At 48.8% G+C, this 22,803-nt stretch overlaps 1 protein-coding gene across 4 annotated transcripts in view; it reads right to left on the minus strand.

The window, feature by feature from the left end:
• ASAP2 (ArfGAP with SH3 domain, ankyrin repeat and PH domain 2) overlaps window positions 1–22,553 on the minus strand; it is a 168,894-nt gene extending 146,341 nt beyond the window's left edge. For all 4 annotated transcript variants that reach the window (XM_080813411.1, XM_080813410.1, XM_080813409.1 and 1 more), the window contains exon 1: window positions 22,347–22,553. In XM_080813411.1, the coding sequence (XP_080669537.1) occupies window positions 22,347–22,472 (126 nt within the window). In that variant the 5' untranslated portion in view covers window positions 22,473–22,553. The remainder of the gene's footprint in view (window positions 1–22,346) is intronic.
• Window positions 22,554–22,803: the final 250 nt, after the last annotated feature.

Raw genomic sequence — 22,803 nt, forward strand, 5'->3', positions numbered from 1 at the left:
TCACGAAAAGACAGGGATGCAGGGCGGGGTGGTGCATGGAGTGTGGCTGCTGGGAGAATGGGGATGGGCTGGAGAGGCTGGGGCCAGAGTCTGGTCATGAGCCAAAAAACCGAGGGAGTCACAGTGAGCTTTAAGCTCCAAAGTTAAAGCCCACGTCTGTTTTAGGATGAGCTCTGTGACTGCAGCCGGTGGCGAGGCCGGAGGAGAGGTGAGCTGAGAAGCAACCAGTGCCCGCTACAGCCGAGGGAATGGAGAAGAGTCAGAGCAGGAGAGGTGAGAGGACTACTAACCACTCGGAGGCAAGCCGTGTGGCTTCACGGAGCACTTTCCAAATGGAACACCGGTCCAGATCCCACCGGGCGGTGCGCGGCCCCTGACTCCCTTGCAGGAAAAGGCAAGGTTGCCAGAAGACCCCTCCCCCTCCCCACCCCTCCCCACCCCAGCGACGGCCGAGATGTTACGATGGCAAAATGCTAAAGTGCAGGAAGTCTCCAAAAAGCACTGCAGGAGGGGTCACATCCAGCAACACCAGAGGACCAGCCAGCCGGCCAGGCCTCCTGCTTCAGGGGCGTCCATGAGCAAGAACAGAGCCCTCAGACAGGCAGGGGCGACAAAAGCCAGGTAGGGGTGGGCAGTGAGGGCAGGCATCCTCCATACAAGCTGGGCAGGCAGTCAGATGTCTGAACATGGGTACCAGGCAGAGCCCAGGCCTCCAGACCGAGACGGCTTTGTCATGCAAGTAAAAACCATTTATCGGCATTTGTCAAGCAAGTGGCAGGCCTAGGTCATGACATCATAAAGCCCAGGCTACCACCACCACACGAGACCCCACTAAAACCGGGGGTGCAGACCTAGACATGACTTCATCGAAGTCCCCTAACAAGTCCCTCTGGACTGAGGTCGGAGGAAAGCTGAGCAAGGGAAAGCTGGAGCGCAGAACAAGATGCAGAGCCTCCGGCCCAGGCAGGAGTCCGAGGGAGACTGTCAGCGGCTCCCAGGAGGGAACAAGTCTGGCCGGAGAGCTGGGAGGGGCAGAAGCATGCAGGAACCCCCTCCCAGCAGCCAGAGACGGCACCGCCGATCCTGTTGGCAGGAAGGGGAAATGCTCTTGCCCACGCTGGTATATGACAAAGGAGGAAGGAAGTGGCACAGGGAAAGTGACCAACATATAACCACAGACCAAGTCGAGCCAGGCAGTGATCTCCCCTCTACAACTGGGCAGGTTTTCGTGCTGCCAGGAGACAAGAAGCTGGGAGGCCAAGGACCTCCCTCACACTCCACAACCCCCCGGTCCATGAAACCCTGCGGCCCCGTGCTCATGGCACTATCAACCAGGCCCCGCACCTGGCCCTCGTGTCTGCCACAGACGCCGCTGCCACCTTGACCTCTGTCCTCCCAGCGACCCACACAGCTCCTGTCTGATCTGACAGAGTAGGGCTGCTCCAGGGATCGGAAAATGCAGATGTTTGCCTAACCAGCTCCCCTCTGCTTTCCCCAGCCCTGCCCTTGCTCCCCGCCGCGAAGGAAAACTAGAAACATCCTTTTCACCGAGTGCTGGGGAGACACAGCCTCCTTACCAAGCGGCTCAGGAGATGCAAGCACTGTACTTGGCAGCCTGGCGCTCCGTGGAACCCGGGTCCACGTGCAGAGGCTGACCTCCACGCCTCCACGCCTCCACCCCTCCACCCTCCCACCCCTCCTCTTCAGGAGGCTGCGTCCACCCGGGGAAAGCTGCCCACAGTCTGATCACAGGAATGTGCTCTGGGGGGCCAGTCATGGCACAGGTTTTCTGGCCGGTTCCACAGACTTCCCAGGCCCCGGACTCAGCCCGAGGGGGGGGCTGTAAGACTCCTCCATGGTAAACCTGCACACCTGGGGCCGGGCGGATCCCAGCACACAGCGGCTCATCTGTCCTGTGTCGCCAGGTTCTGCACAAGGCCCTGGGCAAGCAAGCCCGTTCACTCCCGCACGTTGTTATGAGCAACTTGATGTTGCCATAGCAACCGCCTTGGTCTCTTGCCACATTTATCAAACCACATCCTAATTGTTTGTTTACGCATCTGTTTACACCCCGAAACTGTCAACTCCTAGAAATCCAGGACGCTCTCTTTATTCACGTTAGGAAGGGCCCCAGTGCCTGGACAGGATAGGCAGAGCTCCAATGAATGATGTGAAATAAGCAAACACGAAAACCTCTTCTTGCAAAATCATGAAGCTATTCCCAACCAACGCCTTCCTTTCCTCTTTGAGCTGGGTGAGGACCTCTCCTCACTCCACACACACGTCTCCACCCCAGCCCACAGGGACCAAAGGCCCCAACACCTCCCCTGCCCAGATGGAGAGGTGAACACAGTGCGCACAGGCCTCTGCAGCTGAGCCCTGCACTTTCTTTCTTTCTTTTTTTTTTTTTAAAGATTTTATTCATTTATTTGAGAGAGAGAGAGAGAGAGAGAGAGCCCGCGCGCGCGCCCGCCCAGGAGCATGGGGCAGGGAGGGATGAGGAGCAGAGGGAGAGGGACAAAGCAGACTCTGTGCTGAGCGCGGAGCCTGACGCGGGGCTCCATCTCACGACCCTGAGACCATGACCTGAGCAGAAATCAAGAGTCAGACGCTCAACCGACTGAGCCACCCAGGCGCCCTGGCCCTGCACTTTCTTACCTTTCTCCAGGCAACTCTCTTGCCCGCCCAGGCTCAAGTACTTTGTCCCTTCCAGGAGGCTCTCTCCTCTCTCTCTGTTATCATTTGTCTGCCACTGACTCCACAGATCTCCTCGTGGCGTTTGTAGGCGCCAGGCCTCGTTCCAGGCTACCTCACACCTGCTTGCGCTTCCAGATCCAGTAAAGGTCCAGGCTCTCACAGGAAGCAGTGCTAACCACAGCAGTCCCACCCTCCTCTCCAGACACAGGCTGCCCTCTCCCGCCAGGCTAGCAGCACACGCGGGAGGGCGCGCACATCTCTGACCTGACCTCCCGCACAGCGGCCCCAGCTCCCAGCTCAGCCCCGGCTAGAGACAGCATTCAGGCTGGGTATCAACAGACGGGGAGACTCCTCCGTCGAGGCCCAGGGAAGTTCAGAAGGTGAAGACAACAGAGGTGGAGCTAACACCCCTGTTATTGCCACTGAGTGACACATTCCCACACCAGGAACAGTCATGGCCCTTAGCAGAGAGCTGGGGACCACTCCCTCCAGGAGACGCCCAAATCTTCCACCTCTGATGCCTCTGGAAATGTCACAGAAAATCATCAGGAAACAGGACTATCGATGGACTTCAAGATTGTGGCAATAAAACAAAAATTTTAGTTACAGAGCACTATTCAGGAAGAGTACCACTCACAGTGTCTTTGTCAACAGAGCAGCATAAATTTACATATATTAGGTACCAAGAGACATAATTTGCATGTGGGTGTGCCGGCTCACATACACATTCTGTTGTCCCTTGGGATTCTGAGACATTCAGTGTTCAAACGCACCAAAGGTTTTTTGCCTATGTGACAGCCAGCTGGAACGATGGAAAGAGACCAGTCACTTGTCATTCACAGATGAACTCTGCTCAGGAGGAAGGGCACCATTTACTTTGTCCAACATAACAAAAATACATCATCGGCCTCCAAATGGGCTCATTTCTCCAGCAGCCACCCAATCACCTTTCTCCAAAGAAAGAGATCTAAAACATCAAAACAAAGCAATCGAAAGGAGTGAGAAAATCATAAAAATAGGGATTACAGACTCAAAGACTGGGTACCACTCAGCTACCACCTCGAATCTCCTTCTCTTCTTAAGGATAACCAAGTGAGTGGGAGGGATGTAAAAAAGGGAACATGCGACATAACCAGAATACTGTGACACACGACAGAAACATTTTTAACACTAAAGAAAGATAAGATTCTCTCAAAAGGATATTTCATTCCAATGATAAATAATTCAAGAGTGATGGCTTCTCATGGTTATATGGTCAGAGAGTACCTCCTGTCACAGACATGACAGAAATGATGCTTACACTCAAATACGGGAGCTCTTAAAAACATTTTAATTTAAAGATTCCCCCCACTGCATTTAAATTATAATTACACCTACACTCACAATGTTATCTGAGCTTTCCTTTCCAATCCTGCTATTATCTACTTATTATGAATAAACAGTACCTTTTCCTGGAACAGCTAATACCACTAGTATTAATAGTAACGGCTACTATTAGCTCTTCTCTGATGTGCAAATATTTCTAAATTATCTGTCCTCTCTAGTCATTTCTACAGATAGCAACGTGTAACAAACAATGCACATACAACACTTGTAATCTCTTTTATTATTTTTTTAACTTTAATTCGAGTAGCCAACATACAGTACATCATTAGTTTTTGATATAATGTTCCAAGATATATTAGAGACTGGCCAACGAGGTTTCTAAGTGTATAAAATCTGTGCCTGTGCACCTGTACTCCTCAATGTTATACCCACACGTATTCTTTTTAACTCAATAAAATGGTTAGTGAGCAGCTCTCAGCTGCTCAGATGGTTCTGGGTAACAGAGCGATCATTCATTGGGCAAGAGCTATAAATCCTTGTTCAAGTCTCACGACTACCCCCCAAACTAAATATCTTATTTTACGAAGCCATTAAATCTCTGGGAGGCTGTTTGCTCAGCTACAAAATGGGCATAAGACTCATCCCGCCCAACCTGTGTTTCGAAAAAAATTAAGTATAAATAAAAATAAGAACCTTACTTAAAAAAAAAAAAAAAGCGCTCCTGCTCTCAGGAGTTCGCAGTTTGGTTTCAGGAAACAAGAACACAAACGCAGGAAACAGGCCCACAGTGCGAATGGTGCGCTCGCTTCGTAAGAGATTAATCATCCAAAGACATTCAGGGAGGGCCTCGGTGCCCAGCACTGAAGGGCACGGGGCACAGGACACCAACGCCGTCCTCCCACCGCACACACGCCCTCATAACGAAGGGCTAAAGGTGCAGCAGAAGCGAGGTGTCCTCAGGCTGTAGGACGGGGAGCTAACGGAGGCTGTAGTGATGAATGGAAACTTCTTAAGCACAGCAGAGCAGGAGAAAGACTGAGAAGGTAGATGGGTAGGATTATAGAGCCACACAGGGGAAGAAATCCTCTGCCATCTAATAGTTCCCCAGGCACACGACTCTCGAGCAACCCACCTTGGTTTGCACACTGAACTCCCCATCCTCACCCCTCTGGGCTGGGCTCCACTGACAATCACCCTGCCCCAGCCACCCTCCACGCCTCCATCAGGCCAGGTGGAAGGGACCAGCTCCGAGACCAAGGGGTGCTCGGCCTGCAGTCTCTCTCTAGACCTCAGGCACTGCTCGTGCCTGGAGTGAGAGCTGGCGAGGCGGCATCCGGACAGAGAGCACATGCAGGAAAGCTATGCACAAGCAAGGAAACAGCCCGGTCTCTAGACGGCTGACATTCGAGTGGTGGGTGACAGACTTCTCTGCGTTTTTTTCCAGGCTGCCTGTGCCTGTTCCTTGAGTGCTCCCTGCCACTCAGACATGCCCCCAAGGCTAACAGCCCAGTATGAAGCCAGAGAAGTGATCCAGGATGATCCCTCCTGGAGCACCAGGGAGGACCTGGCAGAGGCCAGGGTTCACAACGTCTGTGGCTCAGCTTCCTGCACCCACCGGCCTGTCACTAATGCCTGCAACAGGTGGCAGGACGCCAAGGAACGAGGCAAAAGGTATTTTGAGGGGGAAAAAGCTCCAGAGGGGCAGCAGGCAGACCTGTGAGTCCTGCCTGGCCTAAGGGAGGTGCCCCTGCTCTCTTCATACACATGTTGGTGATTACTAAGCATACATGACCGTAGGTACATAACGTGCCTTAGGTAAAATAAGTAAGTACTGAATGAATAAACTCATGGTTGATCTTTTATTGGTAAGCGGTCAGTTCCTTAAAGGTAGAGACAAGATTGTATCTCTAATATTTTTAGCATAATGTTCATTTCTCACATATGGCATTATAGCTACGTATGTGATACACTGCCAGAGATCAGACACTCAACCTGAGTCCCTACTACGTGCAAGGCACTGGGGGTACCACGTGCTCTCAAATACGTGCATGCATGAAACACACCCCGCCTTCAAGGTGCTGGCCTGCTGTCACCTCCCCCCATGGCTTTCCCTCCTCCTCTCCCTGGAACAATCCTTCTTTCGCCTCCCCTCTAGCTCACGAGAACCCTGAAGGTGTGAACTCTGTGGAGCCCAGACCCTGGTACAGAGCAGGTGATCTACGTATTCAATGAAGGAAAGATGAGAGCCCAGACCACCAATCACAAACCGACCGACTCTAGGACATGGCCGAAAGCCCGAAGACAGGTCTGACGAACGGGCAGCCGCCGTTTCATTCCCTTGCAGCACGCCCCCCCTTCCACCGCATTCCTGCTGCCCTACTTCAGACCCCAATAACCACCTCCTTGGACAGTGGCCATTGCTTCCGTACTGGGCCCCTGCCTTGGGTCCTACTCAGCCTCCGACCCCATGCCAGACCATTCTTCCTGAAGCCCAGCTCTGCTCAGTTCACTCCCCTACTCAAAAGCCTTCTCCCTGCAACCGTGGACGGAAAAGACTGCTTCCACAGGGAGCAAGTTCCAGGTCACCGCAGCAAGCAGAGATGTTTAAAGCGGGGGCTCCCGGGACACGTGGGCCGCTAGACTAAGCAACTCTAAAGCTCACTATACCCACATTCGGCGCAGGCTGGCAAAGACTCTGTTCTCATAGTCAGCACTCTCACGCAGAGGTGGGAAAACTTTCTCTATGAAGAGCCAGACAGTAAATATTTTAGGCCTTATGGGCACATATACAGTCTCTGTGGCACACTCTTTAGATTTTTGGGTTTTTATAACTCATTTTAACCTATAAACACTATATTTAGCTTATATTTTCTTTTTGCATACAAAAACAAGCTGTGGGCTATAATATGCCAACCTCTGCCTTGACCAGAGAGGGGCAGCTCCAAGTACCCTAAACCCAAACTACAGTGCTGTAACTTCCACAACACCTCAAGCTACGCCTTCCTGTGTCCTCCTTTGACGAGATTCTTGCTCCAGAAGCGTGTCAGCACTGAGGAGGGTAGCAAGGCCACCCCCAGCATACACGGAGCACCCACATTTGCTTGGGCCACCACACTCCACACATGCAGAACACTTTAGGCTCTGGCACCTGAGACATCCCAGGTCTGTGTCATGGATGGATGGATGGACGGACAGACGGACTGATCAACCGATGGATCAAAACACGGATCGAAGGACAGACGGACAGAGGAATGGACAGATGGACAAAAAGGGACCAACAAAGTGAGTCAGAGAGTAATTACTTTAAGAATTCAGAGAAGAAAGAGGTCCTGATGGACCGGGGATGTGAGGGAAGGGTTTACAGAAGAAAAGACATGATTAATGTATTTTTCAACAAAGAAATTAGATATTAATTAGGATGCTTTTTAGAGCAGAGATCTTGATAACTCTGAAAAAGATGTTCCTGTTTCAAAGGATGACATGACAATCTTGATTTGGCAAGTAAAAAGAAATTTATTTCTAAACACACAGAAAACCTTCTGAAGGGAAAGACATAAAATCACAAAATCAAAACAATTACCTGCACTCTCGCGCTCTCACATTCAATAGACACTTTTGAGAACTACACGCCGGGCCCCATGTTGGCTACTGAGGATTCAAAGAGAAGTAACACTTACGCCTTATCCCAGGCACAGTCTGGCATGAAGGTCCAACATGAGCCAGTAATGGCAAGCAGGGGGATCTCCGGATCTGGAAGCTCCCTCACCCCAAAAAGGAAGTGCCAAAATACTCTGAGGTCGGACAGGAAACCACAGGGCTCATTCTCCCCCTTCTCACACTCTTGAAGAGCAGACAACTGGGGCCACTGGCTGTCCCCGCTTATGTCTGCGTGTCCCAGAAACAGATCTCTACATCAGGCTACCCACGGCCCAAACTCCATCCTGAAAACTATACCAAAGGCCTCATTTGGGCCAACACCAATGGAAGAAGGTGTTCTACACAGATTAGTTTTCTCAGGAAACTAAAGCTCATCAAAATTACACCACAAAACCCAGAAACTATTTTCATGCAAATTTTCCTCGGTGGACAGCATGCTTCCCTGCCCCCCGCAGCAGAGGGCGTCGATCTGGACTCTTCTTCGTGCTCTGCCATAGCATGGTGGGAGCCCCAGGAATTCCTGCAGCAGGAGTGGCCCCACATTCGGCAAGAGTCTAATTTTCTCTTTTCCTCCCTTCCACTGGCCTCAGCTGTTGAGCATTGGTCTCAGCTATTTCTGTTTTACTCCATGGTCTTTTCTAGAACCTTGAGGATGACATGACCTACAGAGAAACAAAATGGGGTTCCTAGCAGCTACTTTACGCTTACTTGGGGGGTCTTTTTGTTTACTTTCCAGTTACGGTCCCCAGCTTTAACTATTCAACCTAATGCTGTATTTTTCTTTGGAAAAAAGCAATAACAAAATCCTGAAACACTCATTGGCTGACACTAGTACTCCCTAATCCAACCCCAAATCGAACAGCGTCAGAACCCTGTAGCAGCTCACCTTACATCGGGGCAGAAATAAAGCCCGGAATGGGACGTGTCAGGCTCACTGGCTTCGTGCACAGACGCCTGAGGAGACACGAGGTGGTTCATAAATTAAAAGAGCAAATAAAACAGGAGCCCTTAGGAGATTTCATATTAGCTATGACTACAGCAATTTTGTCCTAAGATCAATCAAGCCTCCTTTACTTTGCTGGGACCATAAAGAAAAAAACTGTGCACTTCAAAAATTAAGTTCCTTCCACATTGCCACAGAAGATAATAAATCATTTTTTAAAACACAGAACAATAAACCCAGTTCTGGAAAATGGAAGAAGTATGGCAAGAAAGAAGGCCAACTTCAAATGTCATCAGCAAAGCAGCAGCTTACCAGTGGGTCTGGAGAGATGTAGGAAGGCAGGCCTCGGCCGGAAATCCCAAATTAAAGCTTCCCTCCTGAGTCCCCTCTGGCTAGAATATCATCTTCTAAAAAGAAAACACAAGGCGGCCCCTAGGGCCTGGAAATACAAGGAAGGAGTGAAGGTAGGAGAGAAAGCAGGGGAGAAAGAGAGGGACAGAATTTTAAGCTTCAGACACCACCTAAATTGCCGCATAAGCAACTTGGTCCCCAAGGAAGAGACAGAGACAGGAGTGTGGAGGAGGGAAGAGGAAGATGAAAAGGGTGAAGGACCGTTCTGTCTCCTTCACGACCTTTACCGTGGGCCACTCCTGCTGGCAAGCGATCCAGCAGCACCACTTCTGAATCAAAAGCCGGCGACCTGGCAAGCCACAACCAAGACAAAGAAAAGCCACAGGTTCTGACAGCCCAGCACCTCCAGCAGTAACCACACCTCATTCCTATGTGCCAAAACAGAGATTCACAAGGTGAGAAGAAAACCAGGAATCCCAACAATTACCTTCTGTCAAAAAGTAAGTGGTCTCTGCGGTGAACAAATCAAGATGATGCTTCTCGAAAGGAGCAACCCAAAAGCCACGTTAAGCAGCAGAGACAATGGGCTGTTCAGAATTTGCTGCTACAGAAACAGACAAGGCCGTCTCCTGGGCCCTGAACTTCCCAGGTGGCTGCGGAACATCCAGGCTGAATGAGGCAAATACCAGAAACCCACTAACCAGCCCAACTTTACTTTGCAACCAGAGACCAAGCAGACCAGTCTTCCAATTTCCTTAGTATATTCGGAGCCCAGATGAGAAGGAGCAAAACAAATTAAACGGAAGGAATTTTGGCTGTACATACAAAATGTTTTCTTAATTCTAAAGTCAGTCATCCCACAAAGTAATCAAGTCCCTATTCTGCACAACCCACTGGGCATTTAAAGATGATTAGGAAGCGATCCAGCAACTACACAATACAAAGACATGAAAGACACCCAGATTGTTAAAGAAGAAATAAAACTATCTCTATTAGCAAATGACATTATCTTAAATATAGACAATCCTAAGGAGCGCACGCACGCACACATGCACACACCTCTATGAGAAGTAATGAACGGATTCGTCGAGATTGCGGGATATAATATATATAAAAGTTTATTATATAACTATGCATTAATACATAATCCAGAAAGGAAATTAAGAAAACAATTCCATTTATAATAGCATCAAATAAATAAAACACTTAGGAATAAATCTAACAAAAGAAGTGTAAGACCTGTACACGAAAACTGCAAAACATCATTAAAAGAAATTAAAGGCTTGGGGCGCCTGGGTGGCTCAGTGGGTTAAAGGCTCTGCCTTCAGCTTAAGTCATGAACTCAGGGTCCTGGGATCAAGCTCCGCATGGGGCTCTCTGCTCAGCAGGGAGCCTGCTTCCCTCCCTCTCTCTCTGCCTGCCTGTCTACCTACTTGTGATCTCTGTCAAATAAATAAATAAAATCTTTTTTTAAAAAAAGAAAGAAAAGAAAAGAAATTAAAGGCTTAAATAAATGAAAAACATCCCAAGGTAACAGATGAGAAAATGCTAAAAATGGGTTGGTAAGATGTCTGTACTTCCAAAATTGATCCGCAGCTTAAATGCAAAATCCATCAAAATCCCAGCTGGCTTTTTGGCAGAAATTGACAAGTTTATCCTAAAATTCACGTAATAATGCAAGGGACCCTGAATAGCCAAAACAATTTGGGAAAAGAACAAAGTTTAAGGACTCACACATCTTGATTTCAAAAATTACTGTAAGACTGTGTGGTACTAGCATAAGGACAGACAGAAAGATCAATGGAATAGAACTCAGGGTCCACAAATAAACCCATATATCAAAGAACAAGTGACTTTTAAAAAGGATACCCAGAGAATTCAATGGAGAAAGAACTCTTTTCAACAAATGGTGTTGGGACTACTGGATATTCACATGCAAAAGAATGAAGTTGGATCCCTACCTCACACCATACACAAAACTAACTCAAAATGGATCCAGGATTTCAATGTAAAGGCTAAAACTATAAAATTCTCTAAATAATATGTAGGTATAAATCTTTGTGACTGTAATTTAGGTGATAGTTTCTTAGATATAATACCAAAAGAACAAATGAAAGACAGATATTCTGGACTTTAGCAAAACTAAAAACTTCTGTGCTTCGAAGGATACCACCAAGTGGGTAAAAAGAAAATCCACAAAACCGGACAAAATACGTGCAAATCACATATTTGCTAAGAGTCTAGTTTCTAGAATATATGAAGTAGTCTCACAATCCAACAGTAAAGACAAATAACCCATTTTAAAAATGGGCAAAGGATCTGAAGTGGAATTTCTCTAAAGAAAATATACAAATGGCCACAGGCACATGAGATAATGCTCAGGACCATAAATCATCCATTAGGAAGATGTAAATCAAGCCTATGAGATACCAGTTCACAGCCACTAGGATGGCCATAATAACAAACAAAAACAAAAGACAGACAACAGGGGCACCTGAGCAGCTCAGCTGGTTAAGCAAACGACTCTTGATTTCAGCTCAGGTCATGATTTCAGGGTATTGAGATCAAGCCCAGCATTGGGTTCTGGTGCTGGGCGTGGAGCCTGCTTAAGATTCTCTCTCTCCCTGTGCCCTTCCTCCTTCCCTCTTGTTTAAAAAAAATTATATATATATATATATATATACACACACACACACACACATACATATACACACACACACACACACACACATACACACACACACACACACACACACGCACACATATATATCAATAACAAGCACTGACAAGGATGTGTAGAAAACACAAAAATGGATGAATCCCATTACATGAAATGTCTAGAATAGGCAAACCATAGAGACAGAAAATAAATCAGGGGTTGTCAGGGGCTGACAGAAAGGGGAATTGAGAGTACCTGCTAATGATAAGAGGTTTTTTTGGTGTGATGAAAATGTTCTGGAGGACATAAAACTTTGTGAATAAAATAAAAAATCAATGAATTAGTTTAAAAGGGTGAATTTTATGATACATGAATTGTATCTCAATTTATAACAACAACAACAATAATAACAAATAAACACTCCAGGAAGCCACAGAAAGGTCTTTTAAGAAAAAACTCAAGTTGAAAATATAATTCAGAACCTACACTTTATTTTCAGGACTACAGATTAGCCATTTCTTGATGATTTTTATTGCCACCACTTATTCTAGAACCTTTCAAACCCAATATATGTAATGCAAAGATCTGTGGGATTTTCAGGCTGGAGAGAGTAGTCAAGAGATCAGCTAATCCCAACCTCTCAATTTAGAGACCAGATGTTCAGGGCAGTGCCTTGCCCAAGGTCATAAAGCAAGGTGGAGACCAAATTAGAACCAGAATCACCTCTTCTAACTCCTTGACAAGTGTTCTTTCTCCACTCTACCATATTAACAAATCCACGGGGCTTCATAACACAGAGCGCAGCTTCCGGGGAGGAAAATACAGGCGTCTCAAAACCTAGGGGAAAGCTATGAGAACGCGGGTATCAAAAGACCAGTATTGGGCGCCTGGGTGGCTCAGTGGGTTAAAGCCTCTGCCTTCAGCTCAGGTCATGATCCCAGAGTCCTGGGATCGAGCCCCGCATCAGGCTCAGCAGGGAGCCTGCTTCCTCCTCTCTGTCTCTGCCTGCCTCTCTGCCTGCTTGTGATCTCTACCTGTCAAATAAATAAAATCTTTAAAAAAAAAAAAAAAAAAGACCAGTATTTACCTCAAGTTCAATAGTCCAAATCATTTAATGAGCACAAAAGCCTGTGATACCATTTACACAACCTGCTTTTCACCAGCAAAGCAAAGCAAGACAGGGACAGAATCAAGAGACTAAGACACGCAGCAAAGACCACAAGAGCTGCTGCTCCAGGGAGAGGTGGGAACAAACAATACTGCCCCACTTGCCCCAAACTTGAACTACAACTGCACCCGATGACATCGCAGCTCAAGAACCAACTACACTGTTGACGCCAGTGGTCTTCTGGGAAAGGGACTCTCTGAAGGGGAATGGAAGAGGTGAAGCTTATTTTCACCTCCAACCTCTTGAAAAGTATGAGCGTGAACAGCTAAGGGAACGAGAGTAGAGCAGGTGATCAGAAAAGAGTGGCAAGAGGCAGGTGAGCTGTGTTGCGGGCGGCTGGACACACAGAATGTTAAGAGCTGGAGAAGCCCCCCAGCTCAGCTCATCCTGCTCTCCGTTCCGCAAATGAGGCCACTGAAGCTAGACCAGAAAACATGGGCCCGGGGTCCACGAGCTGGTTAGCAACAGGTCAGGGCTATCGGCAGAATCAATACAGCACGAGGACTGAGATTCCCCTATTCCTCTCTGAATCTCCCCCCAAGTCCCCTGACTGGCAACAGGGAACAGAGCCTCAGCCCGAGTCTGCCTGGACACGCTGCATCTGTGATTCACCCTCCAGAGGCCTTCTCTCAAAGCACAGATTTGCTGACAAAGAGGGAAATCCGGACAGCTCTGATCCCTGCCTACCTGGCTGTGGCATCCTTTACACAGAGCCGCGACAGAGTTCTCAGTCCCTCAGCGCTGAGGAAGCCAGATCTCTCCTTTTAACTCACTTCAAGGCAGTTAAGGTCACTTAATAAACACCTCTGACGCCCAGCACCTCCCCGGGGCCCAGTGTCTGGTGGTCCTGTCTGGACAATCACACGTCCTCTAAGTCAGCAACAACGGGGGCCGGCCCACAGAAGGTCTCCGGTGATCAGCCTGCGCTAGAGAGACCCCCAGAGAGACCTTAAGAGGAACAGAGACATCAGGTGATGCACGCAAGGACCGAGAGGCGTGAGAGCCAGGACGGCCCGGCTGATGTCAGCGTGTGGCTGGGGGTGCCGTCAACGAGCGGTGTGGGATGGGGAGCTGCAGCCAGGTGACCTGTCTGCACCCTGACTTCCTCGACCATGAGACAGAGACAACGGGACCTACCTCAAGGATCACTGAAAGGATTCAATCAATTTAAAACACAGCACAGTCCTTAAAACACAATTAAGCCTCGACTCAAAGAAATGTCAGCCACTGTTGCAGTTTTAAAAATATATATATATGTAAAATAAGAATGTGATTTCTTGTGGGAAGCTCATGAAAGAGGCCTCTAAATCCTGATCACCTTGCTAGAATCCTAAAAGACAAGGACATCCATCATTAGAGGGAGCTGTCTGCATCGGCCACCTGATTTTATGGACAGCATCTGTGTATAAAATCACACTGGCAAAACCATCTTTGGGATCGAGTGGAAAGATGACATCATTAATAATACCGTTAGTAGGGCAGGCCTCCTGCCAGGGTGTGAGCAGTGCCCTGGGCCACTTGGCTCGGCAGGGCTGGGCACATCGGCAGAGCGGTGAAGCGAGGGAAGAGAAGCCATTTCTACAGCAGCAAGGACAGAGAGGAAGCAGAAGGGCAGTACAGATCTCCCAGAAGCACCAACTCGAGAAATACAACAGAAGCTACTCACTATCACTAACAGCAAGAGGGGTGCTGCTGGCCACACGGCATCAGCCCAGAGGGCCTCTCCCGGCCCAGGGGAAACAGAGGAAGCTGGCTGCTAGGAGCAGGCTCTCCTGTCAGGATGCTTCAGCTGGAATCCTGCCTCCACTTCTCCTAGCTCTGCGATCTCGGTAAAGTGGCTTAGGTCCTCTGAACCACGTAGGGTTTTGTAATAATTAAACAGGGTAACAGTACAGGGAGAGATCTTAAAGCCTGTCGGGCATGCAGTAAGCACCCCAACAATGCTAGAAAGGCGAGAGGAAAAAAATGACGGACGAGAACACTTCAGCCGTGCTGCGGACATCCCAGACAGGCGCCTGCGAGAGCGTCACTTCCAACACGTCATCTCACCAAGAACAGCAGTTGGGAGGTCTCCCTTCAAACCTGGGCAGCAGCTCCCTGAAAACATCCTACTGCTTCACAAACAAGCTTGCCCTACAGAGTCAAGGAGTGTGTGTTACGTGCTCGTGAAACAGGGAAGGTCAAAACGGAGGAACTGGCTTGCAGAGCGGCAGCCCAGCTCTGGGGCCCGAGTACAGGCCTCACAGGTGCCTTCACACTCTTGCTGAACTCGGAGGCACGGCCAAGTGCGTGAACGAACCTATGGGACCGGATGAGAAACTCCCAAGCCCCAACCCTGAAAACGGGCGGGTCCACCATGGCTGCCAAACCACAGCTGGCGGCTTCACCCAGCACCCCCGTTTCTCCCAACACCTTTGCTCTGGGATCATCTTAATGCTGGCTTCGGGCAGAACACTTCTCAGCTGGACTCAGGGAACCCACTCAGCCCAACGACGGGGTAATGAGTGGGAAGCCTGCTTAAAGAGCATTGTTCCAGAGTCAATCACTCAGTCCAAAAACAACTGAAAGAATCCTACCACCAAGCCTTGAATTCTTTGTCTGAATTCAAGGGGTCCATAAACCTGGATTGGAAAAAAAGAATGACATCTGCATTTCACTCGTCCCTAACTGAAATTTGGCATTTTCTTCAATTACAAATGCAAGCAACATGCCATGGTTCTATTAGCAGCATCTGTGACTCCAATAAAAGATATATTAATATAACTTCGGAGTTTGAAATATCGTACAGTGCTTACACTCATTGGTATTTCAAAATTAAAGGATTTATTATTAGACCCACTACCAAATCTTGATATTTAATGTTTTAGTAAAGAAGTATATCTTTAAAAAAAAAAAGAAGTATATCTTGTTATGACAGATTTTTCAAAGATTTTGCTAACTGTATTTCAGTATATTTGGTTCCCTTTGAATCCCTCTGTATTGTATTTGATGCATTAAGACATCTTTCTGAAGAAAGGCCCACGACTTTCCTCAGAGTATCAGAGGGGTCCATGGCACAATAAAGGCTAAGAGGAAAAGCTACAACTGCACCTAAAAGATGAGAATATAAGTGGCTTATGGGGACAGAGCTAGCCTAGTCCACTTGTACAACGCTGGCCCCCGGCAGAGACAACGGATTGGTAGGGGCCCAACATACATTTACGAATCAATAAACTCAACAATACAAATACAAATAAAAATCCAGCTGGAATACTCCAGCTCCGGTTAATGGCCCATTTATTCTACAACATTATGCACGTGATAAAACGATAATGGTACAAAAGCACCCGGAAGGGACCCGGCAACAGCATCAAGGCCATAGGACACAATCAAGTGTAAGCGAAGGAGGCAAGTTCCTATTGCAGGATAGTGACTAGGTGAACTCAGCACCTCTTTTTAGTAGGGAAAGAGGAGCGTTTGGGGAGCTGGATCAGGGACAGGATCTCAGGCATCTGACACAGCCAAGAAAGTGTCACCGGCCATCCTCGGCCTAGAAACCACAGAGAGAAGCGAGCACGGCCCTCCAGCCCAGGTCTACGTCCCTCTGCTTTAATATTCCCTGACCCCAGTCTGCCATGAAACAAAGAAATAATCAGGACTGGTCCTAAGAGAAGTTCTTGAACAGGCAAGGCTGGCAGCACACAGCCGGCCTCGATGCTGACACAGAGCAGCGGCAGAGAGCTTCTGCTTCACCAGAGACACCAGGGGTCCGTTCTCCAGGTCGCTTGGGTGAACCGGGTTCGACGGCTGTCTGTTCTGCTCACCCCTCCCCAGCAAACCACTATCTCCACCAGACCGCTCCTCTCTAGGCCAGGACCCTCTGGCCTGGATGACTGCACCAGACTCCCAGCCCCACTAGTCTCCCCCTCTCCTCTCCAGTCTGTTCTCCCTAGAACAATCACCGTGACATTTGTAAAATGTCAATCAGATCATGTTATTCCTACTCAAACCCTCTGCTAGCTTCCCATCCCAGTAGAACAAGGTCCAGTTCCCTCCCAAGACCATGGAGGCCTGTGTGACCTGACCCTGCCCACCCTCGTCCTTCCCTCCTCGCCCACCGCCTTCTTCCTGTCCTGAAATGCCCCAGCCCGCTCCCATCTTCCGGCCACTGCACATGCTGTTCTTCCACCCGAACTCTTCCCTGGCTGGCTTCCTCACTGCATTCCAGGCTCTGCTCTAATGTCACCTCTTCAGAGAGACCTTTCCTGATCCGTCTCCCAATCTTCCAAGTCCCTTTCTAGGCCTGAATTCCACTCAACTTTTCTTATCACTTATCACTGATACCGTAATGTCAGTTATACTACGTGATTATCTGTTTACTGCAGAGATTACCAACCCCATTTGCAGAAAGGGCTTTAAAAAATGCCAGTGCTCCAGGCCCCACCCAAACCAGTAAGTCAGACATCTGTGTTCTACAAAATCCCCCCCCCAACCCTAGCCCCAAGTGATTCCAATGTGCACCCGGAGTCACACTCTTAGAAGAACAGTGCCTCTCAAACTTTAACATGCATGTAATACAGCTGGGGATGTTAGTCAAACGTAGTCAGCTCCAGGTCTAGGTGGAATCTGAGATTCTGCAGTGCTAACAAGCTGGCAGGTGATGCCAATGCTGCTGGTCAGTGGGCCCCGCCTTGAGTTGCAAGGGTCCGAAACAGCATTGTCCGACAGAACTTTCCGCAAAGATGAACATGTTCTAAATCTACACTGTCCGTACACACCGATACTACCGAGCGCTTGAATTTCGGTTAGTCCAGTGGAGAAACAGAACTTTGACTACCATGGTAGAGAGTACAGGCCTACGATGTATACGCTCCATGAAGAAAAGCAGCAGTGTCTAGAAATGTGGAGCCCAAGAGAAGAATTACGGATCCCTCCGAATTCTTGGCCTGAGCAGCGCTCTATAAATTGCACACCAGGAAAATCCCATCAGAGGCCTAGTTGGCCACCATCTCAGGAGTGGATTAATATTTACCTAAGGCAGGGAGGCAGACACAGACCGTTTTGAGACTTCAGTGACTAAAGCATGTGGTAACCCACAGACGACCACCTTCACCTCACGACTCAATCACATACTATACAAAGCCCTCCTAACCACAGCCCCAAGCACACTTGACCAATGCCATCCCCGGGCGTCCACAGTGCTGGACAATCTTATAGCCAAAGCCCTCACACTGACTTGGTTTACTGCATGGATTTGTTTCTAAGACATCTGCCTCACTGTCTTCAGTTGCAGGTTCTTTCAAAGACAGAACTTACTCCGCTTGCTACTCCGTTCCCATCACCCAGCGTGCAACAAGATTCAATGAGAACTGCATGACAGAGCCTGCAACCTACCAGGAGCACCATTAATATTTCCACCGTTAATCACAAGAAACAGGGAAACTGAATTGTGGGAAGGGGGGGGAATTACATAACAGAAGATCATTTCCTCCTTAAATGACTCAAAAATTTCCAAACACGTTAAGTCCAGATTTCAGAACACAGCATAAATAAGGTGGCCCTATTTGACCACACAGCCTCATTTCCAAAAACTCAAACCCATGGGCAAAAAAAAGATGATGTCCCCCTGACAAAAGACCCAAGATCTGGTAGGCTGGGATTTGGAAGAGCCCTCTTCATGAACAGCTAAGATTCAGAACCACATTCTTGCCTGAAAAACACATGGGCCAGGTTCCCACTCTAACTGCTGGGAGGGGCATTTGGCCCCAAGGACAGCAAGGCCCCTGGGAATCTGGGCAGCCCAGATGCTCATTTTACCCCTGCAGTCAGAACCCTGTGCTTGTGACAGCAATGAGATTTCCAAGGTAACCAAGAGACAACACAGTAGAGAATTATGGCCCCGGAAGGAAGTAGATTAAATTTTAATACTTACGAGTCAACATCAAATTTATTTTTAAAACTACGTATCTAACAAAGCCAAATAAGCAAAACAGAATGGATGGTGCACTACAGGAGGGTTTTATAAACACGAATATTCCAAGTACGTACACGAGTTTTTCCTATTTTGAGAACATTTTAAAGTGCCTGGAGACTCGAAGAAACTGAGACAGAAATAACACCCCCCCTAAAAAAGGGGGGAAAGCTCACTTTTCAGAGTTATGCCACAACTACTTATTTTTTTCCATTATTTCCAAAAACACAGGGCAGATTCCATCTAGTGGTAGCAGTAGACTTTGCTAAAAATGTGCACAATAATTACTTCACCCAGAGAAAGTGATCACCAGGCGAATATTTTAAAACATAGCTGTATGCTGACCTCCTGCCAAGACAACAAACTGGTTAAAAAAAAAAATAGCATGGGTTAACAGACATAGTTTTTCCATTCACTTAACTCATTCAACCATTAATCCATTTCCCCAACTCTTCCTACCTAACTCCCATGAGAATCCCATGTTGGTGCAAAAGCCCTCACCAGTTTCCATGGATTAACTATAATATAATCTGTTAAGCAGTTAGCATTTACTAAACCAGTCGTCTGTCGGGTATGGTGCTGTGGATTATCTCAGTAAACCCTCCCCACAACTCTCTGAAGTAGAGAAGTACTGTCATCCAGCATTTAGTGCTGGGGCGAGTGAGAAAACGTTAGGTATCTCACCCAAGTTCAGACAACTGGCAAGTAGTAGAGTCTGAACTTGAACTCACGTCTATCTAAAAATGAGGAATTCAGAGAAAACAGCTTTTTTTTTTTTTTTTGAGAATTCAGCATTATTAGAAGTAATAAAACACAGGAGCACCCGGCTGGCTCAGTCAGTGGAGAACGCGACTCCCGATCTCAGGGTCGTAAACTCAACCCCACCTCGGGTGTAGAAGTTACTTAAAAATAATCTTAAAAAAGAAAGTAACGGGAAACAGCAACACTTCTGAAAACAGCACAAAGCCAAGTTCAATTCCAGCTCTTCAATTTACTAGGCTCTAGAACCTGGAGCAGATTATCCTGAGTCTCAATTTCCTCATGAATAAAGCCGGGATGAGAAATAGATGCAACAAATGTGACATTTACAGTATAAAACAGGGACCCAGTAACTACTAACAGTCCAGTCACAGGTATGCGTATCAAAAAAGCACACTGCAGCTGTACAGTGATTTTTATCAGACACAACCTATATGGGAAATAATATGTTCACAAAGCTTTATCAGTTTAAAATTAATTTGCTAATTTCATGACTCATCTACTTAAACATGGAGCCAAGAGCTTGTGAATTTTAAATTTATTTTATTTCTGGTAAATGAATAACAAGTCACAATACCCACTCTCTGTCTCACTTCAGTATGAAAAGTAGATGGTTGCTGAAAACCAAAATATGTGGGCATCACTTCTTAATCAAAGCATATACGGAACAACTTTTGGTAATGGGAACGAACACTGAACACCCGGGAACAGAGCTTATTTAAAGGAATCCATAGTGATTTCTGAGAGAGTAAACACCTTTCAAATGGAGTTATCTCATAAATCCAAACTCACAAATTTCATCATCATAGTATGAATAGTGGCTTTACTTAAAGTGAAGACAGACCTGTAATGACTTCAATTTTTTTCATTTTTGAGAGTTTAAACAATTCGTGTGCTTCGACGACAACATGGAACAAGCTTACAATGTAATCAAATGACCAAATCCAGTCTCTTTTTAATCTGCTCAGTAACTGAGCTCTCGGGTAATCTGCACAGCTTTGGAATTACACACAGCAAACTAAAATTAATCAGAGGAAGGGGATGCCCATTTTAAGAGCAATTCCCATTTGCCTAGCTTCCCAGCATCTGCCAGTGGAATATTTAAGTGACAAACTGTAGCAGGGAAGCAGGGAAAAGAAACAGAACTTTACACACAGTCAAGCCTTCTCTAAGGCATCATGTACAAAGCTTCCTTGCCTGAGGAAATGCTCAGCTACTTTTTTTGATTGCAATCCTTCCACAGACATTATTAATAGTGTATTTTCAAAACATCGAGAAAATGTTCCCCTTGCCTTTCAACCGGTACTTCTGGAAAAACTTCTTTGGGTCATCCCCATCTGCTTCTTTCAAAGCCATCTTTTTATGCCTTGCTGACACAAGCAGAATTAAGTGATGTGGGATTACAGAACTCACCACAAAAGGTTTACACCAAAAAAAGACGACAAGGAAGGAGGGAGGGCCAGATGATAGCCTAGGTATACTTAAAACATTCAGAATGCTGAATCTATTACTTATAACTTCACCTATTATTGACTGTTTATGTCTACAAAGAAAAAAAAATTCCCATTAAAGGAAACATTCTGGATTTTCCCCCAAACAATTCCTAACAGCAGCTGCTTTGTTCAAGAGGGGAAAAAAAGAAAAATTAATGGCATCACTTAATTTAAAGCTCTGTGGTGACCTTCCCTCACTCACTCTAGCCCAATCATCATCTTCTAAAATCCCTACAAAACCCCCATATTAAAACTGTAACTTGACATTCTGGCCAAGAGAAATTCAATCATCTATTCTACACGGGCACACATGTGGCTGGGAAACCGATTATCTATGATGAGCCAAGCAGAGTGCAAAGCACCTTACACACGGCATCTCTAACCTTCCTAATAAGCCAGGAAAGGAGGCATTACTAGTCCCGTTTGCTAGGTAAGGAAAATGAGGGCAGACCGGTGAGGAGCTGCCCCACACCACACAGCCAGCGGGGGCCCTTGGCTCACAAACTCGGCCCTTCATCGCAGGCTGCTGGGATTGTGGACCTAAGCTTGTTCATTCCCAAGTGTTCTCTCCGCAGGATGTGGAGGGCTTACCAGTTAGCACTAGGCATGATGACTTTGCACCTTGAAAGCACTTGACTAAAATCAGGCCTTTTCCAGGCTGATGGGGACGGAGGCGACCAGGGGTTCAAGCAGGTGAGACACACGCACCTGGGGGCGGCTATCAAAGATCTTGGGAGCAGAAGCCCCGGCCCCGCACACAGCTCCCCGCACTCGGCTCCCGGGCGCGGCGAGGACGCGCTCAGGCCTTCCCGGCTAAGGTGTGCACACCTTTCCTGGACAGCCGGGTCCTCCCCCCGGCCCGACCGTGGGGCAGAGGCGGCGAGGGCTGCAGCGGGGCTCGGAGCACACGGCTGCGCCGCGGGGCAGGCTGCGGACGGGGGCTCTTCCAGAACAAGTGGGAGATGGGCGCCCAGGGAGGGTTGGCGAGCCTACGACCCCCGCCGCGCCGGGGGTCCCCGCTCCCCGCCCACCCCGCCTTCCCGGCGAAAGTTGGCCGCGCCGCGGGGAGCCGCCCGGCCCCGGGCCCCGCGAGGGAAAAGAGCCCGGGGGATGGGGGGGTCTTAAAAAGGCCCAAGGTAGCCATCAGCCATCTCCTCGGAGCCACCTTCACGGAACAAAGGGCTTCTGTGTCGGGCAGGGGGAACCCGGCCGCGTCAGATTTCGAGGAAAAGAAACTTTTCCCGGGCTGCGGGCGCCGGGGGTAGGCGCGGGGGCGGGCGGCGGGCAGGGCGCGGGGCCACCTGAGGCCGGGGCCGCCAGCCCGCCCGCCCGGCGCCGCTCACCTCCTCGATGGCCGCCACGGTGTTCCGGCACTGCGCCGTGCGCGTGGTGAAGCTCGAGGCCGTGGGCGCCTTGTAGTCCTCATGGGTCTCGGCCACGAATTCCGACACGGAGATCTGGTCCGGCATCGCCTCGGCGCGCGGTCGCGGGCGGCCGGCCGCGGGGGAGCCGCCGCCTCAGCCGCCGCGCGGGCTCCGACCGGCCGCTCGGACGCCGCCGCCGCCGCGCCCGCAGCTCGCCCGGCCCGCGGACAAAGGGAAGCGCCGGGGCGCGGGCCGCCGCCGCAGGAGCCGCAGGAGCCGCCGCAGGGCGCGGGTCGGCCGCCCGCGGGGCCCGGCGGCGGGAGCAGGGGCCGCGCGCGCAGCCCCGCGCAGCTCGGGCCCGGCCGCTCCGCCCGCCGCGCCGAGGGCTCCGCCGCCTGCCTACCCCGAGCGAGCCCCGAGGCGGACGCGCAGAGCC

This window comes from Martes martes (genome assembly GCF_963455335.1).
Source record: "Martes martes genome assembly, chromosome: 9".
Taxonomy (NCBI): domain Eukaryota; kingdom Metazoa; phylum Chordata; class Mammalia; order Carnivora; family Mustelidae; genus Martes; species Martes martes.